At 44.7% G+C, this 27,742-nt stretch overlaps 2 protein-coding genes across 2 annotated transcripts; both read left to right on the forward strand.

Annotated features, from left to right (window-relative positions):
* Positions 1-2,187: 2,187 nt before the first annotated feature.
* On the forward strand, positions 2,188-4,098 carry MED7 (mediator complex subunit 7). Its single transcript, XM_058034898.1, has 2 exons — positions 2,188-2,246; positions 3,134-4,098. Exon 2 carries the CDS (start codon positions 3,152-3,154, stop codon positions 3,842-3,844), a length of 693 nt encoding a protein of 230 aa, XP_057890881.1. The 5' UTR covers positions 2,188-2,246; positions 3,134-3,151; the 3' UTR covers positions 3,845-4,098.
* A 1,374-nt stretch (positions 4,099-5,472) lies between these two features.
* LOC131090017 (uncharacterized) lies at positions 5,473-26,066 on the forward strand. The gene is made up of 16 exons (XM_058035089.1): positions 5,473-5,672; positions 7,035-7,379; positions 7,927-7,977; positions 9,904-9,983; positions 10,243-10,299; positions 10,728-10,842; positions 11,506-11,545; positions 11,926-12,017; positions 15,638-15,754; positions 19,227-19,571; positions 21,364-21,747; positions 22,389-22,469; positions 23,496-23,563; positions 24,160-24,232; positions 24,681-24,711; positions 25,433-26,066. Exons 1-16 carry the CDS (start codon positions 5,624-5,626, stop codon positions 25,503-25,505), a joined length of 2,001 nt encoding a protein of 666 aa, XP_057891072.1. The 5' UTR covers positions 5,473-5,623; the 3' UTR covers positions 25,506-26,066.
* Positions 26,067-27,742: the final 1,676 nt, after the last annotated feature.

A 27,742-nucleotide genomic window follows, 5' to 3' on the forward strand; every position in this document is an offset into this window, starting at 1 on the left:
AACTTAACCAAAGCTGTAAATTAAGATGTTGAGCCTTTGAGGCAGAGAATATCATGGTACTGCTTCACCATCTGTTGAAGGAGTGTCCAGGCTCATTCCCACAAGCTGGAGATGGTGTAGGAATTGTGCTTCATTACCAGTGGTAGCCTTGTACTGGATGGTGCCCTTATTCCAGAAAAGAGCTGGAATGGAGCAAGAAGCAAACTGTAGAGTGCTACACTTGACATTCCCCATCATTCTTAGCTTCTCATTTAGAAGCACTGTAAGGAGCAGCGTCAGCAGCTCCCTGTGGGCTGGGAAGGGTCATCCATGGGTCTTCTGAGAAGCAGCCCTGCCACCAAGAACAAGACTGATGTTATGTCCCCTCTGTCTTGGCCACCATCACAGAGAAAATGAGTCAAGGAGATCACAGAGATCGAGGAAAAAACAAGAGCTTGGCTCTCTCTGCCTGCTCCTGTTTGAAGTCACAGCATTTTACATCCTTGCTGCATGCTTCACTGAGTGCCAGGCACCAGAGAATCAAGCTCAGCTCCTGTAAAATGAATGTGAAATCAAAGTCAGGAAAGTCCAATAAAACCAAAGGTGTGCTGGTACCTCCTACTACTCGTGTTATCTCACACATCTCTGGAGGTGATGATTTTTATTCCTTGCCTGCCTTTCAGGGTATGATGTAACAAGATGATTTGAGACAAGATAAGAGCTTTCTGTCACAGAAATGGAGAGGACAATTTCCCACCCCATGTTCCCAACCTTCTCCTTTCCTTCTGCCTATGCACTCTCCTCTCTCAAAAGCTCTCCCTGATGCTAACAGGGCTCACAGAACACCGTGTTAACTCATTAGAAAAGCTAAAAACTTAACAAAAAACCCTGCAGTGATGTTTTTATGGGGTCTGGGGCTGATCATCAGTTTGCTTTGCAATCCAGTGCCCGATGGTGGTGGCACAAGCAGTGACAAGAGAAGGCTGCACAGCCAGTGAGGGGCTGGAGGAGCAGGGAGGGAAGAAAGGAGAGAGGGGTGAAGAAGCAGAAATAGGGGTGAAGGAATAAAATCACCTTCTCCAAAGCAGTAACGTTTTAATTGCAGCATGTAACTGCATCCTTGTCTAAATTCAGCAAATTGCTTACAAATGAAAACAAATCAGCCTATTTTGCAGCCAGGCTTGTAAAGTGTAGTTCAGTTTGGAATATTCAAATATTCAACTCATTGTAAATTGTAAAGTGTAGCTAAGTTTGGAATATATAAATATTCAGATATTCTGTGCATCATCTCAGGCTTTCTCATCAAATAAATCCTACGATTCTGGATCTTCTTTGCATGTTCTTAGAAATAATTAACAGGATCCAAAGTAATTATCATTCGATTGATTTTTTTTAGCAAATGATCGATCTGGAAGAGTGAATCTGTGAATGACACCGCGTGTGCGGCGATGGGTCCCTGTCACCAAGGCCACTGCTGCCATCTGCTGAGAGAGAACGGCACAGAGTCGGCCAAGTGTCGAAAAATCCTCCTTGTTGGCCATTCGGAGAGAAAATCCTGCAGAAGCGACGCCAGCAAGCCCAGCTCCACCTGACCCGGTGAAAAACTCACATCCCCCATGTTAACTTCAACTCCCCCGAGAAGAAAACGGAAAGAAAAGCAACGGAGCCCAACTGTGTGTCACAGTTAGGGTCAGATTTAGTGTATTCTGCTGCCGGGAAGCTGCAAACACTTCCCAGGGGGACCTCAGAGGTCTTTTCCAACCTAATTGATTTTGTGATTTCTGTGATTGCTGCGATTTCTGTGCTTTCTGTGATGCTCTGTCTCCCTGACGAGCGCTGTCCCCGCTCCGCTGAGGGACGCCGGGCTGGTCCCTCCCGCCCCCGGCAGCTCCTGCTGCCTCACAGCGGCTTGTGGCGAGGCAACCCCGCACCCTGAGGAGCCATGGACCGCTGAGGGCCAGTAAACCCTGAGCGATCACAGAAGGCGGAGGGGTCACAGAACGTGAGGGGCCACACACCGCTGAGGGGCCCCAGCAGCCCCAGGACGGAGCAGCCCCGGCCGCACCAAGACGGGAGCCACGCCCCGCGCGTGACCCCGCCCCCGAGCGAGCTGAGTGGAGTAGTGACGGACTGCTCTGCATGACAACCAATCAGAGCGCGGCACCAACCAGAGCTATGCCGCCAACCAATAGCGAGCGAGAGCAGAGGGCGGCCGGGCGGAAGCGGCCGCGGCGGCGCTGAGGGAGCGCGGCGGGCGGAGCGGGCAGGTGAGGGCGGGAGGGCCGGTGAGGGGTCCGTGCCCTCCGCCCGGATGTGGTTTCGGCTCTTGTCTCTTCCGCGCTGACTTGGAGAACCCCGCCGCGGGGCTTGCGCCTCCTCAGAGCCCGGCTCGGTGCAGGGCGGCGGGTGTGGGCCCTGCTTAGTTTCTCTCGTGGGCGCGGGTGAAGAGGGGAGGCCGCACGAGGAACGGCTGAGGGCTCTTGGTCTGGTCAGCCTGGAGAAGGGCCCACTGAGGGGGATCTCACTGCAGCTTCCCCCCGAGGGACAACGCCTATCTCTGCCCTCTGTGACCAGTGACAGGGCCAGAGGGAACGGCTGGAGCTGTGCCAGGAGAGGGTTAGGCGGATATTAGGAAAAGGTTCTTTCTCCAGAAGGTAGTTGGGCACTGAGCAGGTTCCCCAGGCTCTCGTTGTCACAGCCCCCAAGCCTGAAAGAGTTCAGGAAGCCTTCGGGACACAATCTCAGGCACGGTGGGGAAATTACTGGGGTGTCTTGTGCAGGGCCTGTGCAGATCCTTGTGTATTCCTTCCAGCTTGGGATATTCTGTGATTCTGGGGGGTTTGCCCACCAGGCCCCAGCCTCATCTGGGGAAGGGGATCACCCCTCTCCCTTTGGCTGCCCGGTTTACAGGCTGGTCTTTCACATTTAGAGAAATGAATGTTCTGTGTGCTTGTAGTACAGTTAATCTTGCTATAAGCAAACCTTAGTGAAAAAGTAATGTGGATTTGCCATGAGTTTCTTGTATCCTGCACATGGATTTGTTTCTTCTGGCTCATTTTCTCACTGCCACCTCCCATATTTTGTCTTTGTTTACATGTATATTACAGCCTTGTGACACAAATTATTAACATTTGTTTCCTGGGTCATTCCCTAGGAATTACATCTGGCAGACATGGGTGAACCTCAGCAAGTGAGCGCCCTCCCTCCGCCTCCAATGCAGTACATCAAAGAATACACTGATGAAAATATCCGTAAAGGGCTGGCTCCAAAGCCCCCTCCCCCTGTCAAGGACAGCTACATGATGTTTGGGAACCAGTTCCAGTGTGATGATCTGATCATTCGGCCCCTGGAGAGCCAGGGCATTGAGCGGCTGCATCCTATGCAGTTTGACCACAAGAAGGAGCTAAGGAAACTTAACATGTCTATCCTGGTCAACTTCCTGGACCTCTTGGACATCTTGATAAGGAGTCCCGGGAGTATAAAGCGAGAGGAGAAACTGGAAGACTTGAAACTGCTTTTTGTCCACGTGCATCACCTGATAAACGAGTACCGGCCCCACCAGGCCAGGGAGACGCTGAGGGTGATGATGGAGGTGCAGAAGCGGCAGCGCCTGGAGACGGCCGAGCGCTTCCAGAAGCACCTGGAGAGAGTGGTGGAGATGATCCAGAACTGCCTGGCGTCCCTGCCCGATGACCTGCCTCACACAGAGGGGGGGCTGAGGGTCAGCGTGGAGCCCGTGGATGCTGATGATGGCAGCGGCTGCGCTGGGCAGAGCGAAAAGCAGAGGGAGCGTTCTGGGGGCAAGAGAGATCAGGTTCTGGACAAGGATGCAGCAATGTGCAGCATTATTGATGAAATGACATGAAGCAAGCAGCTGGTTTTGGTACTGCACCGCAGTGAGAGACAGGAGGGGTTCTGAGAATACACGTTGTGTTTTGTTTTGCTGTTGTACAAGCAGACAAAGCATTTGTTGTGCACCTGTTGGAGGTTGTGAGTGACTGGGCAGATGAAAATGTTTAAAGGTTTGTGGTTTTTTGGTAAAAATGAAACAGTCTGACTTTTGTTAAATGTATCATGTGAGATGGTAGGCACAGATTAAAGTTGGCTTTTCCTGTTGTACTTTCATTTGTCACTTGCTGCTTGTTTTGAGTATGCCATTCTGTAATTCTGAGTCAAGAAGAAATTCCTACAGAAATGGTGTTTGTTTCTTGCACAAACAACACACAGGAACTTGGAAAACAGGCAGACAGAAACTCAGATTACATCAAGGCATTCCTTATGGTCTGTGTTTGAGGTGAAATCTAAAGCAATGGGTTAACTGTTGTCCTGTAGCTCTCACATCCTTTTATTCTGTGACCAAAATGGCTTTCCTGGGATCCTGGCAGTGCCAGCCTGCCCTGCCTTTCCCATTTTTGCAGAGCAGTTTCAGGATCCTGCTGGTAATTATCAGAATTGTTCCTCTAGGAGCTCTCTGCTGTTTCCTCAGAAACCACAAGAACTGAGAGGAAGCCTTCTCTTACCAGCTGCTGCATGCAAATTCACCTTTCATCCCTCTTTCTATCATTTCTTTTTTTCAAGTGGGTTGCCAGTTTGTCTCTCAGCTACATTAATCCCTTGGTTTTCCCGATTTTCACTTAAAACACCCGTCAGTTTGGTGCTTCTGCTCTCCTATAAGGTAGTCATGAAAGGCAAGGTTCCAATTTTAGTACCTTCCACTTACTCATAAATAACTCCTTAGTATTTAAATTCACCTGTATAGAACACTGTGAAGTAGTTTAGCTGCTTCAGCAAAGAACTTTTCTTGGTTCTTGATCTCAGGTGCAATTCCAGCCCAAACAATATAAAAAGACGAGATATCCTTGAGGAGAGGGTGGTGATCCAGGCACAGGGAGAGTGGCCAGGGGACAGCATTTCTCAAAAGCTGTATTTCAGCATTTTTTCAGAGTGAGCCTTGATTCAGTTTCCACATTACTTTTTCAAGTCTCCTCTCTATTCTGGATGTTTATGCAGATGCACATGGCATTTTTAAATATGAAAAAAGACTGGCACTACATTAGACTTAGCTGTGTAACAGTTTTCCAAAACCACCAAATTATTACTGGCAAATAAAATTTGCCAGATGATGCTCTGAGTTTCTTCTGAGTATTAGAACCAGAAACTTGTGACGAAAAGCTTGAATAGTTCATCCTACAACTCTGTTACTTGGCCAAGCCCTTTCCACTTCCCACAGTCTGCTGTGTATTATGTAATCTTCTATCCAAACCCTGTCTGCTGTGGCAAAAGCAGGTGTGGGAAGCAGTCTGGGGCAGTGGATTGCTGACACTCAGCTCGGTGCTGCTGGCAAGTTTCACTTACAGTCATCAAAGAGATCTGGCAAAAACGAGAAGCAGATTTGTGTGGTGCTGTGCGGTGGTGTCACCTCTCAGTCAAAGCCCCGCCAGCAGGAGTTCAGTGCACTTGTACCCTGCCCCAGCAGCTGTGCTGCAGCACACAGCACAACCAAAAGAGCCCAGAGTGACTGAGAGGCAGCACAGCTCTGTCTGGAGATGGTGTGCTAAGAAGGAAACACAGAAGTTCACAAAGAAGATAATTTTTCTTGGATGAGAAGCGTGAACAGGAGCGCTGTTTGTCACCTTCAGCCAGAATGTTGTCTCTCATCTGCCTGACCTGGGTTCTCCTGGTGCTGCTCACAGGTAACCAAGGAGGCACAAACAGCTGGGTGGAGGTGGGTGGAGGAGACAGACATCAGGGATTCTGAGGGTGGCAAAGAGAATTTTGTCTTGCAGCAGGAAGAGCTGCCGCATCATAGAGGCTGCAGTTCTGTGTTAAAATAGAACTTCATGGTGGCTCAATAGAGTTCTAATGACCTTTTCTCCTTTGTGAAACAGAAACATGCTGAGGGTATGGTGGTTTTAAAGATGCTGCTTCTTGCTAATGGGCTTTTTTAGACAATGATGATTTGAGCAGAGAACTTCAAATTGTTTTAGAGAAGATGTAAAAGACATTTTACTTTGGCAGGCTTTGTGAAGATGAATGCTTAGGCAGACAAGGAAAAGATCAACTGTGGCTTCTGGTGTTTCTTAGCTATATGAAATATTATTGGGACAAATTGAGAATTTTTCCTTTTTTGTTTTTAAATCCTGAGGGAGAATTCCTAGATTGTTAACGGCAACAGCAATGAAAACAGCAGGTTGCAAAGTGCTAATGATAAAGACAGACATAAAAACTTGGTGGCAAGATAAACTCAGTAGAAAGAAAAGGGGTTTCACAGATATTTCTTGTAGTTTTTTATAAAGCCTTTTATGATGAGTTACATTTTGAGCTTCCCTTTCATATTAAAGAAGATAAGCTGGTTTTAGAGACTTGTTTCTAATGTGTTTTTTTGCTGTCATGAATGATCTACTGGATGTTAGGGCTCACTGTCTTGACCTGAGTAGCGTGACAGCCTCGAGGAAACGTGACAAATTTATGGGGAAGCAAACAAGTTAAAAATGACATAAGACTTAGAAGAGGGAATAAGGTAGTGGAACAAAAAAGAGTATATATAATCCTCAAAAAAGCCCTGGAACATTTCTTCTAATAAGAACTGGCAAAACCTGCCTTGAGGCAAGAGAAAAGGAAATTCATTCAGCAGTGATCATTCAGATGAAACCTGCAGTTCAGTTCATTGAAAGGAGGGAAGAGTTTCCCACAGTGGTTTTGGGAAAAGTAAATGTCTCACTCTTCCCTTGTGTGTGTGGCTTGGGTTAAATGCACACAAAGGAAAAAGTTAAGAGCCAAGAGACTGCACCTGGCTCAGGAGAAGCCACAGAGTTTCTTCATCTCATTGCCTATGTGCAGAGGCTGCAGAAAATGGTATTTCTCTGAACATGTCCCTGGCCTGATCGTTATCCCTCACTGCACCAGTCCTGCCAGGACACAAATATCTATTTGTGCAAAATCCGATCCAGCAAAGCCTGGTGTTCTTTGGGAGATGGGAGGTTTCAGACATGCAAGATGCACAAGAAGCTTCCACTTGCCCTGTGCTCTATAACTGTTTGTCTTTCTGTCCACAGGCTCCACAGTATCAGAATCAATTGTGATAGGAGAGGTGGGGCAGGACATCACTGTGCCCTGCCACTACAGTGTCTGGAACAGACACAGCATCACATCCATGTGCTGGGGCCGGGGCAGCTGCCCCAATTCAAAGTGTTCTCAGCCCATTATCTGGACAGATGGCTGGAGGGTGACAGAGCAGCACAGCAGCAGGTACCAGCTGAGAGGGGACCTGCACAGGGGGGACGTGTCCCTGACAATCGTGGACGCCAGGGAATCAGACTCTGGGACCTACTGCTGCCGTGTGGAGATCCCAGGGTGGTTCAATGATCAACGGATTAATCACAAGGTTGTGGTGAGGAAAGGTGAGTGCAGAGCAGTGCTCTTGTGAGCACCACTGTGGTGGATCTGCTCCTTGAAAGCTTGTGGTGGAAATTATTTCTGCAGTCATCCATAAGACTGATCTTGAGGACCTTGCCCATCTGCTGTTAGTGCTGCCTCAATTAAGCTGCCTTTGGCAATGTTGTTAGCCCACTGCAGTTTAAAAAGGACATGATGCTTTCATGGAGCATTCTTAGAGACACCGAAGAATTTAAAAGGAAGGGCAGCATAACGTATTCATCTAAATCTTTATTGCTGCACCTTTGTCATTGAAAGCTGTGTTTGATTTTCCTTGCTTCATTCCAGATTAAAACCCAGGGATGCAAAATTGGTATAGACAAGCTTTTTATTCATTCTTCCTTTGATTTTTAGTTTTTCCCTTTCTTGTGATACTATATAGAACAAGTGGCTGACAAATGTACTTGTGCTTTGCTAGGAAATTTTTATTATGGAAACACTGTCTCTTTCTCAATACATAAATGCCCAATAAGGTTAATTATGTGTTGATTTTGTTTTATATTTTAACATCAGCAAGGACCTCTACTGCAAGTCCTCACACTTACACCTCTGAACAGACCTCAGGTAATTTTTATCCAAGTGTTAATAGCATATACAAGCCATATTGCAAATGGGGAATCTTAGGAAGGAAAAAAAAATATTATAGATGATAGAAATATTTGGCTTAAATTTATTAAACATTACCAAAGATCAGAACTTGGATTTGAATTCTGCTTGATATTATACAGAAGGAACATGTATATTTGGGAGGAAGCTGCTTCCAGGTGTGATGTTTAAGTAGATGTTTAGTTGTACTGCAAGGTTTGCTTTTATTTGACTGTTGTTTTGGTTTGTGGGGTTTTTTTTTGTGGTATAAAACCTCACCTGATCTTCTAGAAATGCATCCCATGAATGGTAAAACACAACTTTTAGGAGTTGGAGGTACCCACTATTTAATCAGAACTGTTTTATTGGACTAGCTCAAAAGAACATCAAATTAAGGCTCCTGCCTCCTCTAGCAGTCAGCAGCAGAAGATTAAGGAGAATGGTAGAAAAATGGCATTAATTTTGTGATACAGTGCCAAATTATTATTCCACCTGGTTGTAAGGGGTGTCCCTGAGGATGCCCACAGCCTCTGCGCACATTTAATAATGTGAGGGAAGAGACAGTGCTCAGCTATTCCTCACTTGTTTTCTCCATTCTCTTCACAAAAGGATAAACTTCTATCATGAACTCTCTCAGCTGCATCTTTCCAGTCTGAAAAACACAACTTTAATTTCCACTACACAAGAGAAACCTCGTGGTGTAGCAACGGCTTGTTCTCTGGATTCTGAAAAAAAAAAGAATCAGGGATGCCATTTGTATTTCTCCCTCTATCTTGGATGTTTTCAGCTAAGCAACTCCAAATTAGTGTTACAGCAGTTGCATTTCCTTTTTGGAAGAAGAAGTGAAAACTTTCTCAGACAGTTTCCATTCTAGTTGCAAATAACATTGATTACAATCTTAGAACTCAGGGATTTTCTTATCCCTGTGACCTCTTCCTCAGCTGGTGGTGGAACAATGTTTGAAGTTTTCAGAAAAAAGGTAGTGTGTGCATGTTCACACTGAAAGAGATGGGAAAAGGCAGGTGGCCATGTGCCTCTGATTTAGAAATACTCTAGAATCGCCAATGGAAGCTGATGATCCTGTCCTCTTCAAAATAAAGCTTCTGGGATAAGCATAACAATTTAAAACATAGAAGCAACCAGCTGGGGTTGGCACAGAGGGAGCAGGAGATTTTGTGTTCAGGAGGCTTTTATGTCATCTGACAACACAAGGAGAAACTGAGTCTGATGATAGATAAGACAGAAATTTGTAGCTTTTAATTTTAAATGTGGTGAACAGCTGTGCTCAGGGAAATTACCTCAAAATGTGCTGCAGGTCCTTATGCAAATATATCACATTTTGCTCAGTCTGTTTACTGTAGAGCTGCCTGGGGCTATAAAAGTATCACCTGCTTGCTGTGACTCTGCATCATGTGCTGCTTCAAGGTCCTAAGATAATCTTCATCAGTTTTCAGCTGATAACCTGATAACCTAAGTTTGCTTTATGCATCATTTTTTGCTTCAAGGCCAGGTTGGATGGGGTATTGAGAAACCTGGCCTAGTGGAAGGTGTCCCTGCCCATGGCAGGGGATGATATGGGCTTTAAATCCCTTTTATCCCAATCTGCTTTATGATCCTATGGCCACTGTTTCTTGGCTCCAGAGCTGACTGGTAACTCCTTCCTTTGAGATAACAGTGAGTCAGGTATTTCCAAGAAGGTGTTCAAAGCTCTGAAAAGAACAGCATAAACTTCAATATTCAGAGTTTTGTGCTGCCCTCTGAAGGCACCAACCTCTTATGATATGCAGAGCCCAGACTGCTGATACACACAGTAGTTCAGGGTCCCAAATGAGCTGTACAAATTCTTCTCTGTCGAGGCAGAGCAGTTTTCTGTGCAAGTGATATGTTTGCCTTGCCTTTGCTCAGGTCCTGGCAGCACCAGGGAATCCTCCTTCACTGTCACAAGGACCTGGCCACCGGTTTCTGCTTCAGAAGCTCCTCAGACTGTAAGCATTAGCCTTGCTGTAGCACACCTAGACAGAGTGGAGGGACTTGAGAGGTTACTGGGTCATCCCTACAGGTCACTTCTGCTGCTTTTGTCTGATTGCAACAGAATATTGTTTGGTAGTCTGTGTGTTTAGTGGTTATAAAGAGTGCTTATGTGCTCATTATTAGAGAGGGGAGGAAAAATACCCTGCTTAGCATGCATAAAGTACTTCCTTCTAGAGAGGGAAGAGCTTTAGCAACATTTCTATTTCTTTTCAGGCCTCTACTCCCTGCTCAGGCCCCTCAGACTGCCTGGATGTGGCTGCAAACCTGCAGGTATGGCAGGACATGGGCAGGAGTGGAGCTTGGGGCACCTGAGAGCACAGGGCTGCTCTGCCCTCCCTGTGCAGAGGGGTCAAACAGGCAGCCCTGTGTGTCCTGCTGAGCCCTGCAGCACAGCTGGGAGGGTGGGACATCATGAGACATCTTACTCATTTTAAAAAAATCACCAAATATTATTAAACCTGAACAAATGGGATTTGGCATAATTCATGTCTTCTGAAAATCTCCAAGCTTGTGTTTAACAGCACAGTTCACACAATTGTTGTGGAAATTCTTCTTAAAACTGGGCCTGTTGCTTAAATTAGATTTTGGTCTCAGGTGTGTTTTTCCTGCAGAGATGCAAAACACACAGAAGGCCTTTGGGTGCTGCATGAGCTTCTTGCTGTCAGTCCCTCTAATGCTCCTGGGCTTGTGTTTGACAGAACGCGTCTGTGTCACTTCCCAGAGAGCAGCACCCAGAGCATGGGCTCTACGTTGGGATTGGCTCATGTGCAGTGTTGCTGCTCATCCTGATTCTGGCTCTGCTCCTCTCTAAACGTGAGTACTTTCCATGGGCAGTGACTCAAGGATTATTGAGGTTTGTCCAGTCACAGCTGAAGCTGATGCCACATCTCCCACCTCAGGGCAGGGAGCTGAGATCCCTGGAGGCCCCTGTGCTGTGGCTGCTCACAATGGGAATTTCCTATCCTGAAAACATTTTTGAAGTTCCCTTATTTGGTTTCTTACACATGAATTTGTTACAGGGCTTGCAAGGGTCTTCACGGTGAAGAGAGAGGCGAGAATCTTGACTTCATGTTCAGAAGGCTTGATTTATTATTTTATGATATATATATTACATTATAACTATACTAAAAGAATAAAGAAGAAGTTCTCAGAAGTTAGCTAAGCTAAGAATAGAAAAAGAATGAATAAAAAAAGGAGCTCTCTCTGATTCTGTCCCAGACAGATTAGCTCTTAATTGTACACATCTAACATGAGCCAATCACAAGTACACTTGCTGCATTCCACAACAGCAGACAACTATTGTTTACATTCTTTTTCTGGGGCCTCAGCTTCCCAGAAGGAAAAATCCTAAGGAAAAGATTTTTATAAAAAGATGTCTGTGACATCAATTTATCTTTGAACTGACTACTTGCTTCAAATGGTTTAAACAAAATTAATTTTTTTTCTTTCTTTCTTTTCATTCTGAATGGTCCTCAGAATATTTTTACAACATCAAGAAGATGGGTGGTTCTGCAGGGTAAGTTTTCTGTTTCTGCTTTTGCTAGAAGGACAAATGAGGTTGCAGAAAAAAAATGTTGGTGTGCTGGCCATTCCCACCACATCCTTTGACTTTCTTTTTTAACCTCAAGTTAATAGAAAACATTATAAGAAGAAACTAATAACTCCTGCTAGTTTTTGCTACTTAAAAGACAAAAATAAGCGTCACTGTCAGTTCACATTACAGAGCTTGCTAACCTCAGGTGTCAATTGTCTCATAAGTGGAAAGATGATTCATTATCAGTCATGATCACGTTTAAGCATATTTTACATGTTCTAGTGAGCTTGTTGATCTGTTCCTCTGTGGTTTTATTGTCTGTTTTTGGCTTTAACACCATGGTTTTTTACTCTTTTGTGCAGCCTTGTTGCATTTCAGAGGCCACGAGGTATGGGAAGCCATAGTGCCCTGGAAGAGGAGAATCCTGCAGAGGAAAATGTTTATATCATGGACTAAGGACTGGATGCATGGCTGCCTTTGTCACTGCTGGGACATTAAACAGTTTGCAAAATGTTGGCTGCTCCCTCTGCTCAGCAGCTGAGCGTGACTGCACTACTGAAGCATTATCCACATCCTAATAATAAAACAAATAAAAGCTACACTTTAAATTAAAATCTTTATCAGCCTGTTCCAGAGACAGAAACCAAAACTGTCATTGGTGGAACTTTCCATTTCCTAAAGAAAGTTATGATTATATTTATTATCTGCTTCAAATTCTCGCTTCCTTGTTGGAAAAAAAAAGAGGAAGTGCCAGAAGGGCACAATTGTGTTCACTGTGGATTCTATCTGCCACCTTCCACAGAGTCTGTGCCATCAGAGGGCAGAAGCAATCTCAGAGCTGTGTGACAAAGAGGTCACATGGCCAATCTTGGTGGTATTAGTAATTTAATACACACTTATTGTTGTATTTTCATTGCAATCAGGTATGGCCTATTCTGGTAGCAGCTTAGGAATGCAATATATTAATGTCTGTCCACCTGGAATTAAATCTGGAGGAGCTGTGGCTGCTCACTCTCAAGGGATATCCTTGAAGCCTATAGCATCAGAACCTCAATGGGCAGAACGGTCACAGCTTGTGTGCTGTGAGAGAATTATGACTAAATATGAGGTTTTTTGGCAAAGGACATCACTGTTTTTCTGTGGCTTTCTTCTCAGGCACTTCTTTACCCTGAGAAGCCTCTGAGGTGGAAAGTCTTGCTTCAAAGTTTCTAAAAATTCTGAACAACCTTCCCCCCCTACCTTTGTAAAGTTAATGGAGTTATTTTCTTAGCTTGGAGAGAAATCATGGACAAAATATTAGCTCGAAGTCGGCCTTGCCTTCACACATCTCTAGATATCCGGAAAAGTGAGGGACAAAACCAGCTCTGCCATTTTCTGTCTTCACATCATGTGTAGCTTTGTGTAAGAAGGTACTGAATCCTGCTGATATCAGACTGTATTTTTGCATTTGACTATTAATAACAATTACTGACCCCAAATCTCTGCCCCTGCTGCAGATCATGCTTTCCTTCTCCCTGCCTTAGCATGTTGCTGCTGGAGGAAGCCTGATCTGGTCTCTGAACTGGCTCTCAGGAAACATCTTCAGCAGTTTCTGCTTTCCACAGTTTTATGTAATCAGTCTCTACTGGGTCAGAGTTAAGCATGTGGGATCTCCAAAATCATCTGATTTCAACTGTTCATACCCTTAAGGAGTTTGTGGGCCAGCCTTAAGACTCCTAATCATAAAAGATGCTTGTTTGTAAGGATTTTTATATTAATATTACAGACTAATTCAGACTAATTCTTGCATAAGCAAGTTTTTCACCTAAAATAAAGTTCCAGAGTGTCTGATAACCAAAATCTTGAATCAAGCAAAATCTTTCTGCTCTGCAACTGCTTGGTAAACAGACTTTGCAAAGGTGGTGTGGAGCAAGAACTTTGCCTTGGGCATGCAGTGTAATACATTCCACAAAGGCAGAAGCTCCCTGGGCTTTTCCTACCGGCACTTGTGTCAGTGGATTTGGATCAGGCATTTCAAAAAGAGACTCAGACACAAGCAGGTGAATGGCTTGGAAGCCATTCAGCCATCAAGAGATTGTCTGGCAGCACAGTGAGCTGATGAGCTGAAAACTCTCTTTTTTGAGACACCTCTGCCTTTTCTGCCTGCAAGGAGCCACTAGATAGGAGTAAAAAAGCAGAAAGTGCCCCATGTGTTTGTGGTTCCTCCCAGCACACTTGGATTTTGGGTGTCCTTTTCCCATGCACTCTGCTGTTGGCCCAGCCTTGCTGTAGAAACAGAGCTGAAAGGATGCTGTGTTCATCCTGTGCCTTTCCTGGTTGCCTGTGACATTCTGTCCATTCTGTATGAACAAGCTTCATGGGAATTTCTGGCTGAATAATGACCCAAGTTTGTGCCCCATGTGGGATTCAGCTGCTCCTTGCACTGTCATCAGATGAGCATCAGCTCACAGCCACTGCTGGGTGGTCAGTAATGGGACAAACCATGATCATTGCAGGGAAAACGTCTCCAGGATATTGGAGAGCTCAGCTTTCATTAGTTCTGCTCACAGAGCAGCTGGGGCTGGGCCATTGTATGAACTGTACCTGGTAGAATATAGCAAATTAGGTATTTTACTCATTGCCTTTACTGCTAACATTTTATTTGCTTTTTTCAGTGCTAGCAAGCAGAAGGGTGATATTTTCATGGGCTTGACTATCATAATAAGCCCAAAATCTCACTACTAAAAGTGTAATGCCTGGTTAACAGCCCATCATTTTATAATTTGAACTTGGAATTGCACTCGTCTGCACTGTGCTACATTTATTTGCACAGAATTTTGTCTATCTGCAGTTCTTCATTCCTGACCTTACTGCCCTGAATTACTTTTGCTTTATTACTTGGCTGTTCCAAAGAACTTCCAGAGAACTTACTTGTCAATTGGTCAGAAAGAAACAAAACAGTCAGAAGGAGTGAAATGTATTTCTTGAAGATGATGTTGCATTTCTTTGGGAAGGATGTGGTTTTGGCAACAAAACATTTGCAACAACTTCCTCCAAGGCTGTCTCTGCAAATAGAAAATGAAGCTGGGGAAAGAGAGGGGTCTTCAGGCAGAAGGCAGAAGCATGGGAAATGAGGGATTAAGCAAAAGTAAGTGAAGACAAAGTCTGAGGGGAGACTATGCCAAATGTTTAGGGGTGTAAAAGCACAGAATTTGTTCTGGCCACTCAGGACCCTGGAACAGAACTGGGCCTTAAGAGTTCCAGGGAATGGCAAAGCAAATAGAATATTGAAATTTCTGGTGATAGTACCACGCTGAGTGTTCTGGAAAAGTTGAAAAGGACAGCCTGTTCCAGGGTTTACTGCCCTCTCGTTAAATACTTCCCAATGTCCTGTATAAACCCCCTGGTGAGCTTGGAATCATCCCCAGGAGCCTGTAATCATCCTCATGTGTCCTGTCACTGGCTACCAGGGAGGAGGGATCAGCATTTCCCTGTCCATGTCCCTGCTCAGGAAGCTGCAGAGAGTTCTGAGCTCCTCTCAGCCCCCTTTTCTCCAATCCTGGAGTCCCCAGCTGCTCCTCACAGGACGTTCATTCCAGGCCCTGCCACCTGCTCAGTTGGCCTTGTCTGAGCATATTCACAGAATTCACAGAATTCACAGAGTTCACAGAATTCACAGAGTTGGAAGAGACCTTAAAGACCATCCAGTCCAACGCAGCCCCACCACCTCAAATAAACCCTGGCACACAGTGCCACATCCAGTCCTGTTTTAAACGCATCCAGGGATGGTGACTCCACCACCTCTCTGGGCAGCCATTCCAGAACTTTATCACTCTTAACATAAAAAACATTTTCCTGCTGTCCAACCTATATTTCCCTCGATGCAGCTTGAGACTGTGTGCTCTGGTTGTGTATTGCAGTACCTGAATGTCCTTCTTAAATTGTGCAGCCCAGAACTGCCCACAGTGCCCCAAGTGGGGCTGCAGAGCCCTGAGCGCAGCAGGAGATCCCCCTTTGGCCAGTTCCTATCCGGAAACACTCTCAGCATGTCAAAAATGGAAATGGAGAAATGAGACTTCAGTGAGACTCACTCAGACTCAGGAAAGGATAAGATCTGGTTTCCTTCTCTTCCACTCACTGCCCTGGTGTCTCCATCAGCCAGAATGTCCCATTTTGTGCTGTTTTACTGGATGGTGATACAGATCTTTATAGGTGAGTCTTCACCTGCTTTTTGTGTGTTTGCTCAGGAAATTAACATTGTTTTCAAATGAAAACCAGCAACACTTACTTGTTTTGTGAAAACAAAACAGTGAAAAAAAATCATAATTGTATATAGAACTTCAAGAATTTTCTTGTTTACAGAGTTAATACTGCTTGAAGGTTGTGGTTTTTTCACTTTCAAAAATGTGTATGGTTTTCTCTGTGTTAGTTCCCTTGTTCTTTTCCTTTGCAGAGCTCCTGAAGGATGAGAATGGCTTTTTGTTATCTGCTCTTTAACTCAGCTCCACACTGAGAATGTGTTGTCTTGAGGTTCAATAGCCAGTTAAATGCTTCTTTTCTGTTTATCAGTCATACCCTCTGCAATCTCATCAGTAAAGAAGCTTCAGTAAGGAAAAAAATAAAAAGGATTGATAGGGCAAAGATTCCAAATATCTTCTGCAAAGTAGGAAAATTGTTCCAGGAATACATCAAGGGGAAAAAAATTCTTCTCCAACATCTGTTTGGGCTGGAGGCTGAATGTTTTTGTCCATTCAATGACCAGTTTTTGGGAGAGAAGACAACTACAAGAGCAACTATGGGAATTACTGCTTAGTGCCAGTTGCACCTGAGGGTGGGTTAGAGACTGAGAACAAATATGAGCACACCTGTATGATCTGACCAATTATGAATACCCCTTTCTATTTTGGGTGGGATGTTAAACATCTGGAGTCCATTTCTCTCTCACTAATGAAGAACCTAAGAGAGGCAAAGCTCACAGAATTCAGTGGGAAAAGCAAGGCAGAGCCTTGGGTCAAACCTGGCTGCCTGGAAGGTCGGGGCAGGATTCCCCTCACAGGAAGAGCAGGGTCTCAGGAAGCTCCTCATTTCAAATACATGTTCATTCCCTCCTATTTACTGTTTCCTTTGTAAAATGAGTCTGTAGAAGAGGCTGCACCTGAGAAGTAAGTTATTTAATCCTTATTAAATAAGGATTCATGCTGTTCAATCCAGGCTGCTGCAGTATTGAAGCTCTGCTCAGCAGCCTGCAGTGCAGGCAGATGTTGGCAACATTAGCTTCACAGAAACTGAGAGAGGATTTGAAACTGCAAAACCTGTAACTTTCTAACAGGAATACTAGAGGGAAACTGCACTGAAGACACTCTGATGCCTCGTGTCTTTCCTCTTCTTCTTTCAAAGTGTTTACTTATTTATTTACTAAGTTCAGGGCTCTGCTTCTTCCAAAGACAAGAGTGGGTAAATTTTCATTTGTTAAAGGATTGCTTAATGAGGCTATTTTTGTGCTGTGCAGAAATGGGCTGAAAGAGCAGAAGATGAGCCCATTTCTCCTCAAGAAGCAGCGACCTGAATTCTAGCAACGGTTTTAGCTGCTTTTGCGCATATCTTTGATGGACCTTCTTGAAATTATGTGTTAACCTACTCATGACTAACCCCTTCCTCTCACAGAAATACTTTCAAGGTCAACTGCATGTCTGGTTCTGTCTCCATAGAGAGAAGCTGTTTTCTCTGTTTTGCTGTTTCAAGGCAAATGAACCTTCCCTTTCCAGGGGCCACAGCCACCATCTCTCAGAGCCTTATCCTGTATTCAGGAATTCAGTTTCTGGCATCTCCTGCCTTCATTTCTCTGCAGAAGCTCCTGCCCTTCAGGCAATATTGCCTGTTGTTTTGTCTGCCTCTATTCTTTCAGCATTTGGAGCTGTGGAAACCTGAACGGGTTGGCTTCTCTTGCCAGTGGGATAAGCAATAATGGATCTGAAATGTCATCCCAATAACAAGTCATGAGGCAGCCTGCCACAGACTAAAGCCTCACCTAGGGAATTGTCCATTAAAGAGAAAACAAAAGGGACATGGACAGAGTTGGAAGCATCTGTTTGCTACCTGGGAGTTGTGCCAAAAAGGAAAGGCATTCAAACAGCTGGCAAAATAGAAATGTTTGGCAAACCAGGGCTGAAGTTGGTGATAAAAGCAGCAGCAGCAGCAGCAAGTCCTCTTTGGGGTGAGCAAGCTGGCCATGAGACATCAGATCTGAAGGGCTGGAGGACAGGTCTGGTTGCTCCCCAAGCCCCTCAGCTCCTGCTCCACAGTGTGTAAATGATAACATGGGGGCAAAAGAAAGGTAGGAGGACTGACACAGAGCAGGTGGGTGTAAACCAGGAAAGATTTGTTCCTGTCCGGGAACTTTTTTGTGTAGTGTCTTTTGTGAAGAAGAAATCTCTTTTAAGGCTATCTAGACCATCATAAACAGTTAAGAGGGAATAACATATTGCAAATATTCAGACCAGATGCCAAGGTAGGCATTGGCTGTAAACACCAACCTAAGCTAGTCACTAAGAGTAAGAGGACAAGGAAAGTGTGTATGTGCTCTTTTTAAAATCAGCATAACACCAACAACTAAAGTTTCTCTGTAGACAGAGTTCCACAAGGTAAGTAGGATTGGTTGGCAGGGCTTGCTCAGTGCACTTTCTGAGAACAGGTTCCTACAGACAGATCCCAACTGCTGTGCCAGTTTAATTAGGCCCTAATTTCACACATGAATAGGTGTTTTGGATCCTGCTTTTGAGACTGTCAGTGAAAGGCAACTGCAACAGCATTTCCTTTTTGAAGGAGGTGATGGTGGGCTGAGAAAACCAGATGTCTTTCACAACAGGGTTCTGAACAACTTTCAAACAGCTTCCTAGGAGAGGAGATGGGATGGGAGCAGAGCTCTCAAATTCCATTTGCAGAGGTCCAGTTTGTGCTTGGGCTGCCAGTGACAGACCCCAGCTTGGCTCACCACATATCTGATGTATTTTATGAGCTTCTCTCCAGCACCTGGCCAGGACCAGAGCAAAGAGCAGAGCAAAGCCTGAGAGCTCCTGGATGCTGCCTGTAGTGCCTCGGGGCACAAGCTGCAGGAGAAGCCTTGGGGATCAGCAGCTCTGGCTTGCAGGCAGGAGGGTTTGGTTGTTTGTTACAGACATATTTTATGAAAAATTCCTTTGCCAGGATTTTTTCTCCTGAGAGGCCTCAGAAATGAAATGTAAACAATAATTATCTGCTGCTGTGGAATGCAACAGGTGCATCTTTGATTGGCCTGATGCGGTTGTTTTTAATTAATGGCCAATCGCAGTCCAGCTGTCTCAGACTCTGGTCAGTCACAAGATTTTGTTGTCACTCCATTCCTTTCCATTCCTTGGTAGCCTTCTGATGAAATCCTTTCTTCTATTCTTTTAGTATAGTTTTATATTTATATAAATAATATATATATATAGTTTTATATTTATATATATTATTGATATAATTTTCTTTTAATATAATATATATCATAAAATATTAAATCAGCCTTCTGAAACATGGAGTCAATATTCTCATCTCTTCCCTCATCCTGGGACCTCTGTGAACGCCACCACAGTTGTTCACTCCCTGTGTTGCGTAGGCAGAGTCACCATCAGAGACTGACATCCCCTCTCCTTGTTCTCCATGGCAGCCCCCACGGTGTGTGACATGGTTGTCAGAGGGACAGAGGGACAGCCTGTGACCCTGCCCTGCTCCTACCACGTGGCGCGGCGCAAGGACATCTCCGACATGTGCTGGGGCAGAGGCCGCTGCCCCAACTCCAAGTGCTCCAACAAAATCCTGCACACCAGTGGCCCCACGGTGACGTTCAGGGTGTCTCAGAGGTACAGCCTGAGCGGGTCTGTTCCCTCTGGAGACGTGTCCCTCACCATTGGGGCGGCCCAGGCGCAGGACGCGGGCCTGTACTGCTGCCGCGTGGAGATCCCCGGCCTCTTCAACGACATCAAGCGCAACTTCCGGCTGCTGGTGGCCAGAGGTGGGTCTGGGGGCCCTGGGGACACGGCCAGCAGGGACAATCCATTCCCTAGGTACTGAAATTGGAGTCTATGTGTGCTTTTTTTTGGTTGTTTTGGCCAAAGAAGGTCTCTGTTCTTAAAACCCCTCAGCCCCGCGAAGTGAAATTTAAAAGAGACAGGTATCCCGAAAGTGATACACTGTGCTGTTTTTAGAACTAAACAAAGCACCCTTAAAAGAAAAACCCTAGAAGCAGCTCTAGTCCATGGCAGTAGTGAAAGCACTAAGCATAGAAAGATGTCACGATAGCAAATAATCTCCAAGCAGTGCCACGTGTGACAGGAAACACAAGAAGTCTCAACTGTGTTTCCAAAAGAAGCCTATAACACAAGAGACTCCTCACTCCTTAATAAACTGAGAATTGATTATCTAAAAAGTAGTGATAGACTATGAATTAGTAATCTAAAAGATAGATGTACTAAAAATTTAATAAGAAGAAGAAAAATGTTTTTAGAAGGTTTTCATTCTTTCTGTGTGTTTCTTTTTACATATAGTTCTAAGCTAATAAAGTTTTCTATTCTTTATTCCTAAGTTAGAGTCTATTTTACTCTATTCCTAGTCACATCTCACAGGAAACACAAAAAAATATGTATTTTCATAAGAGCACTAACATTGAGCCAGCATCAAACCGTGACATGTGTTTTTCCCAAATTACGTATTTTTCAAGGGAGATCACAGAATCACAGAATTCACACAGAATCACAAGGTTGGAAGAGACCTTCAAGATCATCGAGTCCAACCCCTTTCCTGACACCTCAACTACACCATGGCACCAAGTGCCACATCCAGGCTATTTTTGGAGTCACAGTCAATGTGCAGTTTAAATTAAAACAACTCCCTAAATTTTACCCTTTTGTTTTTGCCTTTCAAATGAATATTTAATTTCTCGGTGTGTAGCTCGGCTTGGCTTTTTAAAAGATGATGGAATTAAAAAGGGATTTGTAATTTAAAGAGCACTTGGAATGATACTCAATTTTTCATTTGAGGTTCACCCCAACACTTTAGTTTCATCCATGTTGTAAGGAAACACATTAGGATGATCCACCCTCAAGGGTGCTTCCTTCCCCTTAAGGGTGGGTCCTCAACATCCACATATTTGGAAATCTTGTCTCAGAATCTTGAAGGGCTTCTTCCCCTTCCTATTATTTTTCTGAGCTGCAGGATAAAGCCAAGTCTTGCACAGAAAAAAATGAGATGATACCCACCCTCCACAAAGCAGAAAAACATTTCTTTTTTGGCTTTTACAGTGCGGGGATTGGTGTTCACAGCACATTTGTTTGTCTTTTTTAAACAATACAACAGGAGAAAGTGTGAAAAATGCTGCAGTTGATTGTCTGCCCCTGAGGCTGAGGGCAACAGACCATAAAAAAAGAACCAGTTGCAAAAATTAGCAAGAAGATTGTAGCTGAAAAATTGAGCTGTTTTAGTTATTGTATTTTTATGAGGACATTGAAAAGCAAAATAACAAAGTTTTCAAGCTTTGGGGTTTTACCACACCAGGTTCTGGCCCTTCCATTTCTGGTCATGATGATCAAGGAGGGGCTGTTTGAGACTGGTAAAAGAAAAGCAAATCTATAAATCTGTGAATTTATTTCTTGGACTGGTCATGCTCTCAGCTAATTAAAATAGTAACTCCCCACCTTCATTTTCAGTGTTTTAGCAGCCAGATAATTTTTATTCAGTTAGGCTTCCCTCAGGGCTGGTTGTGAATGCTCTGACCTGGCTTTTCCCTTGGCTGTGTTTTTTCCATGCAGCCCCTCCAGTGACCACCACCACCACGACCACCACCACCACTACCACCAGCACCACCACCACAGAAGCTCCTGTTTTCTTCAAATATTTTACAGAAACAACTTCTGCTCCTCAAGCAACCTCTGATCTCCAGCCAACACCAGAGACCACAGTCCTGCTGACAACCAGCCCCCTTCCACCAGCAACCACAGCCCCCCAGTCTCCAGCAGTAACTACAGGGGACACCTCTGCTCCCCCAACCATTGCTGTTGGGACAGAAAATGATATTTTTACTGAGACTGTGATGGAAACAAGTGCTCCCCCAGATTTTCCAACCACTTTCCAAGCAGCTGGTGTGACAACTGAAGATGACATGTTCTGCTCCACGCTCCCTGGAAGCACAGAGGGTAACAGCACCAATCCTTCCCTTTTTCTGTGTAGCAGAGATGGTCTGTGTTAGCCTGGCTGCCATCATAGAGACTCTCCAATACTTATATTTATATCAGGGAAGTCCTCTCTGAGATGCCTATGGGTGTGTTTCAGGGGGTTTAGGCAAACACAGGTCAGATGTTGTAGATGATGCAAAATTGGGATGAACAGCCAAGGCAGCAGAGGGTCAGGCTTCCTGCAGAGGAGCTTTAACATGGAGAAATAATGTGGCAGAACCCTCATGAAGTACAACAGGAATAAATGCGAAATACAGCACCTGAAGTGGGGCAAGAGAGATTCACTGAACTAATTTCTTTTTTCTTGATTTGTGAAAGACAATTTAAATTGCCTGGTGAAAAGTTTAGTTTAGAGTACGTTCTGCTTGAGAAATAGTGACAATTCAAAGTTTAAAACTGAGTATTTACATTCTCATCTCATATGAAGGCTGCTGCTGTTATTAGTGATCAGAGTGATCTGTCATCAAACCATTTGTGGGTTGCTACTTCATCCACATTACTGACTTCATTTCCACAGACTGATGTCTGCACAGATTTGAATGCCATGTGGATACCCTTTTAATTAGTGATCTTTATCAGCATTACTTTTTACTTTGTTTCAGTGACCACTGAATTGCCAGATACACTTCCAGCTGCAGAGGAAACCTCCAACTCTGTCCTGATAGAAGAGCCCTCAGTCAGGGGTGAGTAGGAAACATTACAAGGTCAGAAGTTGCTTGCTCAGAAAAATTTAAAAAGTTGGCATCAACAAAACTGTTGAGTATTAAGAGTACACCAAACAGGTACTGATGATTATTCATTGCAGCTGGCAGGATCTGGGGTCTACACAGAAATTGTTTGAAATCACAATGTAACAACAGGTGAGAAAAACTTGTTTTTATACCTCCAAAGGAAGTTGGTTTTGAGTAACTCATGACTGTCAGATATCTCTGAGTCTGAGAGAAGTCAAAAACCAAACTTTTCAATATGGCTGAATTCTCAGATATCTGATTTGTCATCACTATGAGTTCATTGAGATTTCCATTTTAAATCTTCCCCATGTGTTGTGCCCCCAACAGAGAACTTAATGCTAAAATTCAAGGATGACATGTTGTACTTGGCCTCCTAGTTCTAGTCAGAGCCATGTCTTTGATAAAATACAAGCACATGGGATGTGGAGACACATCAACACAGCTCCCACAGGGGGAGATTGGGGTTATGAATGAGATAACATACTCTGAGAAGTTAAAAAAAAATAAAAGAAAAATAGCAATGGGATTATATCTTGGAGAGACGCTATTTACAAGAATATGTAGTGACAGGAAAATGGGGAATGGCTGCAAACTGACTGAGGGTAGGTTTAGATTGGATATTAGGAAAAATCCTTCCCTGTGAGGGTGGGGAGGCCCTGGCACAGGGTGGCCAGAGAAGTTGTGGCTGCCCCATCCCTGGAAATGCCCAAAGCCAGACTGGATGGGACTTGGAGCAGCCTGAGACAGTGAAGGTGTCCCTGGATTTTCCTCTTTTTTGAAGAAGGCTGGGGTTTCCCACAGCTTCCTCAGCCTCCATTTGTGGTGGAAACTGATCCTTTTCTTTTGGTTGCAAGGTGCTTTTGCCCTTCTCATTCCCTGAGAGTTCATTACTCCTCACATGAAGCAGTGACGGCCACTGCAGCTCTCACTCTCTCAGGTGGCTGTGCCAGTAATCATTTCAATCTCTTTCATTTTCAGAGCTTTCAGCAAATTCAGATGCCAATGCTGGGAGATATGAAGATAGAGGAGATGAGGCAAAACTTCCTGTAAGTTTCAAGAGTGTTTGAGTAGAAATCAGGACAGCAGGACATGCAAGTGATTTTCAGTGTATTCCTACTACAGAGAGAGCTTTTGCAAACAGTAGCTTGAACTTGTATTTAGAAGATCAGGAACCACCTGTTCCTCTTTTCAGTGGCTAGAGCCAAAGTCTGAGCATTTCATCTGACTTGGACACCTCAGAAAAAACTGATTCCCTGTGAGACAGGGGAAGTGAGATTGGGAAGGTAACATCCTTAAAGTAAAAGGCAATTTAGGAGGCTGTTGGCTGTTACACCTCCCCCTGTCTCTAAGAGAAGGATGGGAGTGACTGAGTTCCTACCTCTTTGGACACCTTATTGAGAAGTTCATGCTAAATGGGCTGAATCTGGTTTCAGTATTTCAGAATAAGGTTTATTAAATGCTGAAGGGTAATTAATGTTGTTTATCATGATGTCTCTTCTCAGCGCTTTGTACAGGCAAGCTCAGAACAGCATTGCAAACTGCAGCCCAGTGCTCTGAGCACCTCTGCAGCCCCTCCTGTGCAAATAGCTCTGAAGGAAACGTGCTCCCAAAGCCTTTTCAGCCTCTCTCTTCTCCCTTCCAGTTTCCCAGCTCTGCCATTGTCATTGCCTGCGTCGTAGCGGGGTCCATCCTTCTGGGCTTGTTGGTTTGGAAACGTGAGTATGCTGAGCTGAATGATTCCAATGTCCTGCTGAGTCCCTGGCTGTTCTGGGACCTCTGCCATGGCGCTGCAGCCAGGGCTGTGCTCACTTTGTGGGAGTTTCTGTCCTTTCTCCAGGGCTGTGGCAGCATCAGGGGGGCCAGGGAGGATGAGCTGGGGGGGATGCACAGGAGGCAGCCTGTGCAAAGAACCTGTGCCCTCACTTCTTGCAGGGCTGGCTCATCCTGTTGGCTCTCTCTTTATAGTTAAGTGGCTCCATAATTTCCTGGAAATGCTCCTAAAAGACACTGGTGTAACTGAAATCAGGATGGGATCCTTTCTTTCCTGCTTAGCCCACAGAAATTTTGCACCTTGCTGTCATTGCTTCTGAGCTCATTTGACAGATACATTGGAATTATAGATTTTGTTTTGCCATTGTAACATTAATATTATTTTGCTTCCAGGTAAACAGACAATGAAGTTTATAGTAAAAAGGTAATCCATTTTGTAATTTCCTATTAAAAGTTCCAGTGTAATTTTTCTTAGAGACAGGAAGGTATATTGGCCCCTGATTGTAATGGGTGCAGTATTGGTTTGTGGTGCTGATTACCAAAGTTCTATTAGGAGGGAACTTCAGGTAACTTCACTCCAGAAATTCAATAGTCGTTCCTGGATGCTGCTTCTGTGTAGGAATTAACAGAAACCCAGAGCAATGGAGAAATTAAGCAACAATTACTGCAGTGTAGTGACTATAGCATAAGGTAGTGCTTCATCTGCTTTTATTTTTGATTGAGTAGCAGGACACGATACCTTGTGCAAATGTACTTGATAAGTTCATATCTTCTGGCTTATCTTGAAAAAAATAAACCCATCACCCCTTTTCCAAAGACCAATAATTTTTCAATGGTAGCTGGTCCTTCACTGCTTGCTCTACATGGGAGACAGGGACTGGGAAGAGATTCTTTTCTGAATCCCATGGTGGTTACCCTGCAGCTGCCATTACAGGGTTGAAACAACCCTCCCCTATCCCATGAGAAGGTTGCAAACCAGGTAAATACCTCCCTGCTGTAAAAAGTAGGAGTTACTTCATTGCAGACACTGCAGCTTCAGGTTTCCATTTCCGTGGGAATTTGCTGATGTTACAAATAAAAAAGAATGCTCTGGAGCAGCAATGTCCATTTGCCCCATCCACAGTGATCTGTGCTTCTCACTGCAGTGCTGGACCACCAGAAGAGAATGACAAGGCTTTCAGTGGTGCTGAAGGAGAAAACAACATTTTTTCCCTGTGAAGAGCTCCTACATCACCTGCAGATGCCATGGGAAATAAAAAGGGCCTGATCCATGCTGCACTGAGAGATACTTGTGAGCCCTCAAAATATCAGCGGGTAAAAAACAAAGGCCAAAGCTTCAACCATGAAAATTTAAAATCTTTGTGCAAATTTTCCCACATCACCCTTAAAACTCACTGCATAAAGAAGCTTATTTGAGAAGGGGCTTTATGCATTATTCATGGATGCTTCTGGCATCTGCCTTCTTACTATCACATGTTGCACAATTGAATTTGTTTTTCTCCATTTTTACTAATGCTCTTCCTTGAATACAACTTGTACTCTCAGGAACAGAAGAGATCACATGGAAGGCTGCCTATCTTCAAATTGCCATGAAGAAAGAAAAGGAATCGTAAAATACAGATTTTAATGCCTTTATGTAATCAACAGAAAAATTAAGCAACAAGAATGCTGTGAGTTTAAATCAAAAATGCAGATTACTTAAGGGGTTTCACTACTGCCTGTGATTCAGCATGTTTGAATAACCCTTGGAGAATATGTTAATAAATTCTGTAATTTTTTTGCTGGCAATTGGACTTTTTATGCCACATCCTAAGGCATTTCAACAGGAGTTAGGTATTTCCCAGGTGTGGAAATGACTGGTGTGCTGTCTCAGCTCTCCAGAGAAATACTGCAGCATTAGCAGAGGTGGGAGAAGAAGAAAAACCTAGAGGGGAATTTCTCTACCTTGCCCCCACAAACCACTAATTTCTAAATCTGTTAAGGAAAAGGGATTGTCCATAGAGGGTGGGATCATTGATGGATGATCTGCAGAGATGTTGCATAATCCCCTGGGCTCCTCACCCATCCTGCTGCAGTGATTTCGGGACAAATCCTGAAATGTCCCATTTTGGGACATGGCCTGCGGGCTCCCAGGCTGGGTTTGCTCAGCTGGGGCTGTGACTGTCCCACCCCAGTGGCTGTGACTGTCCCACACCAGTGACTGTGGCTGTCCCACAGAGTGACTGCGACTGTCCCACCCCAGTGACTGTGGCTGTCCCACACCAGTGACTGTGGCTGTCCCACACAGTGACTGTGACTGTCCCACCCCAGTGGCTGTGACTGTCCCACACAATGACTGTGGCTGTCCCACACAATGACTGTGGCTGTCCCACACAGTGACTGTGACTGTCCCACCCCAGTGGCTGTGGCTGTCCCACACCAGTGACTGTGGCTGTCCCACAGAGTGACTGCGACTGTCCCACCCCAGTGACTGTGGCTGTCCCACACCAGTGACTGTGACTGTCCCACCCCAGTGGCTGTGACTGTCCCACACCAGTGACTGTGGCTGTCCCACAGAGTGACTGCGACTGTCCCACCCCAGTGACTGTGGCTGTCCCACACCAGTGGCTGTCCCACCCCAGTGACTGTGGCTGTCCCACACCAGTGACTGTGACTGTCACCACCCCAGCACAGGGACCTGGCATCTCTCACTTCTAGCCATGAATCCCACACAAACCTGGGAGGAATGAAAGGAAACAAGTCAAAAAGAAAATCCCAAACAGTTTTGATGTAGTCCTTTGAAAAACACAAACTTTTCCTTTTTGCCTTTTTTTCCCCCACCCAATTAAACCTGCTAATTAAGTCAACAATATCTCCATTGCAGCTTCCAATTGGCAGAGTTGGGCCAATCCTTTTGCTCTTACTAATTAGCTCCTCACTAATGACTTCATTACAGCAGAGCTGGCTCTCACTTGGGAAGGTTCTAGCACATTTGCTGTGGTGCTGGCTGGACTTAAAAGCCCCTGGTTTTGGGGAGTTGTGCAAGGGGAGAAGAGATGGGAGCCAACAAAGTGAGTTTGATCTGATCAGCCATGTGGAAATACAGCCCTGAGAAGCTGCAGGGAAGCTGTAAGTGTAACTTATACCACTGAGCATTCTTATTTATCTTTTTATCCAGCCCAATTATTGAGGCAGAGCCTTGGGTTTGGAATGGCAATTGGAGGCAAGGATTTTGGGGAGGGTTGTATTTAAATGAAAATTCATTGGAGTTATTTGTGAGGACTGGGGCTGTCAGTGTGTTCAGGGAAAGGTTAAAGTGAGCCTTTTAAATGTAGCTGGAGGAAATTCTGCTTTCCAAAAGCAACAGAAGCTCAGAATGCAGTCTCTGGGTCTAGTGGAGAAAAGCTGGATGAAAGCAGCAAGTTTTTAGAAAGAAAAGGCTGTGGGAGAGGATGTCATTGGCATCTGGAAATGTT

The sequence above is a fragment of the Melospiza georgiana genome, chromosome 15 (assembly GCF_028018845.1).
Source record: "Melospiza georgiana isolate bMelGeo1 chromosome 15, bMelGeo1.pri, whole genome shotgun sequence".
In the NCBI taxonomy this organism is placed as follows: domain Eukaryota; kingdom Metazoa; phylum Chordata; class Aves; order Passeriformes; family Passerellidae; genus Melospiza; species Melospiza georgiana.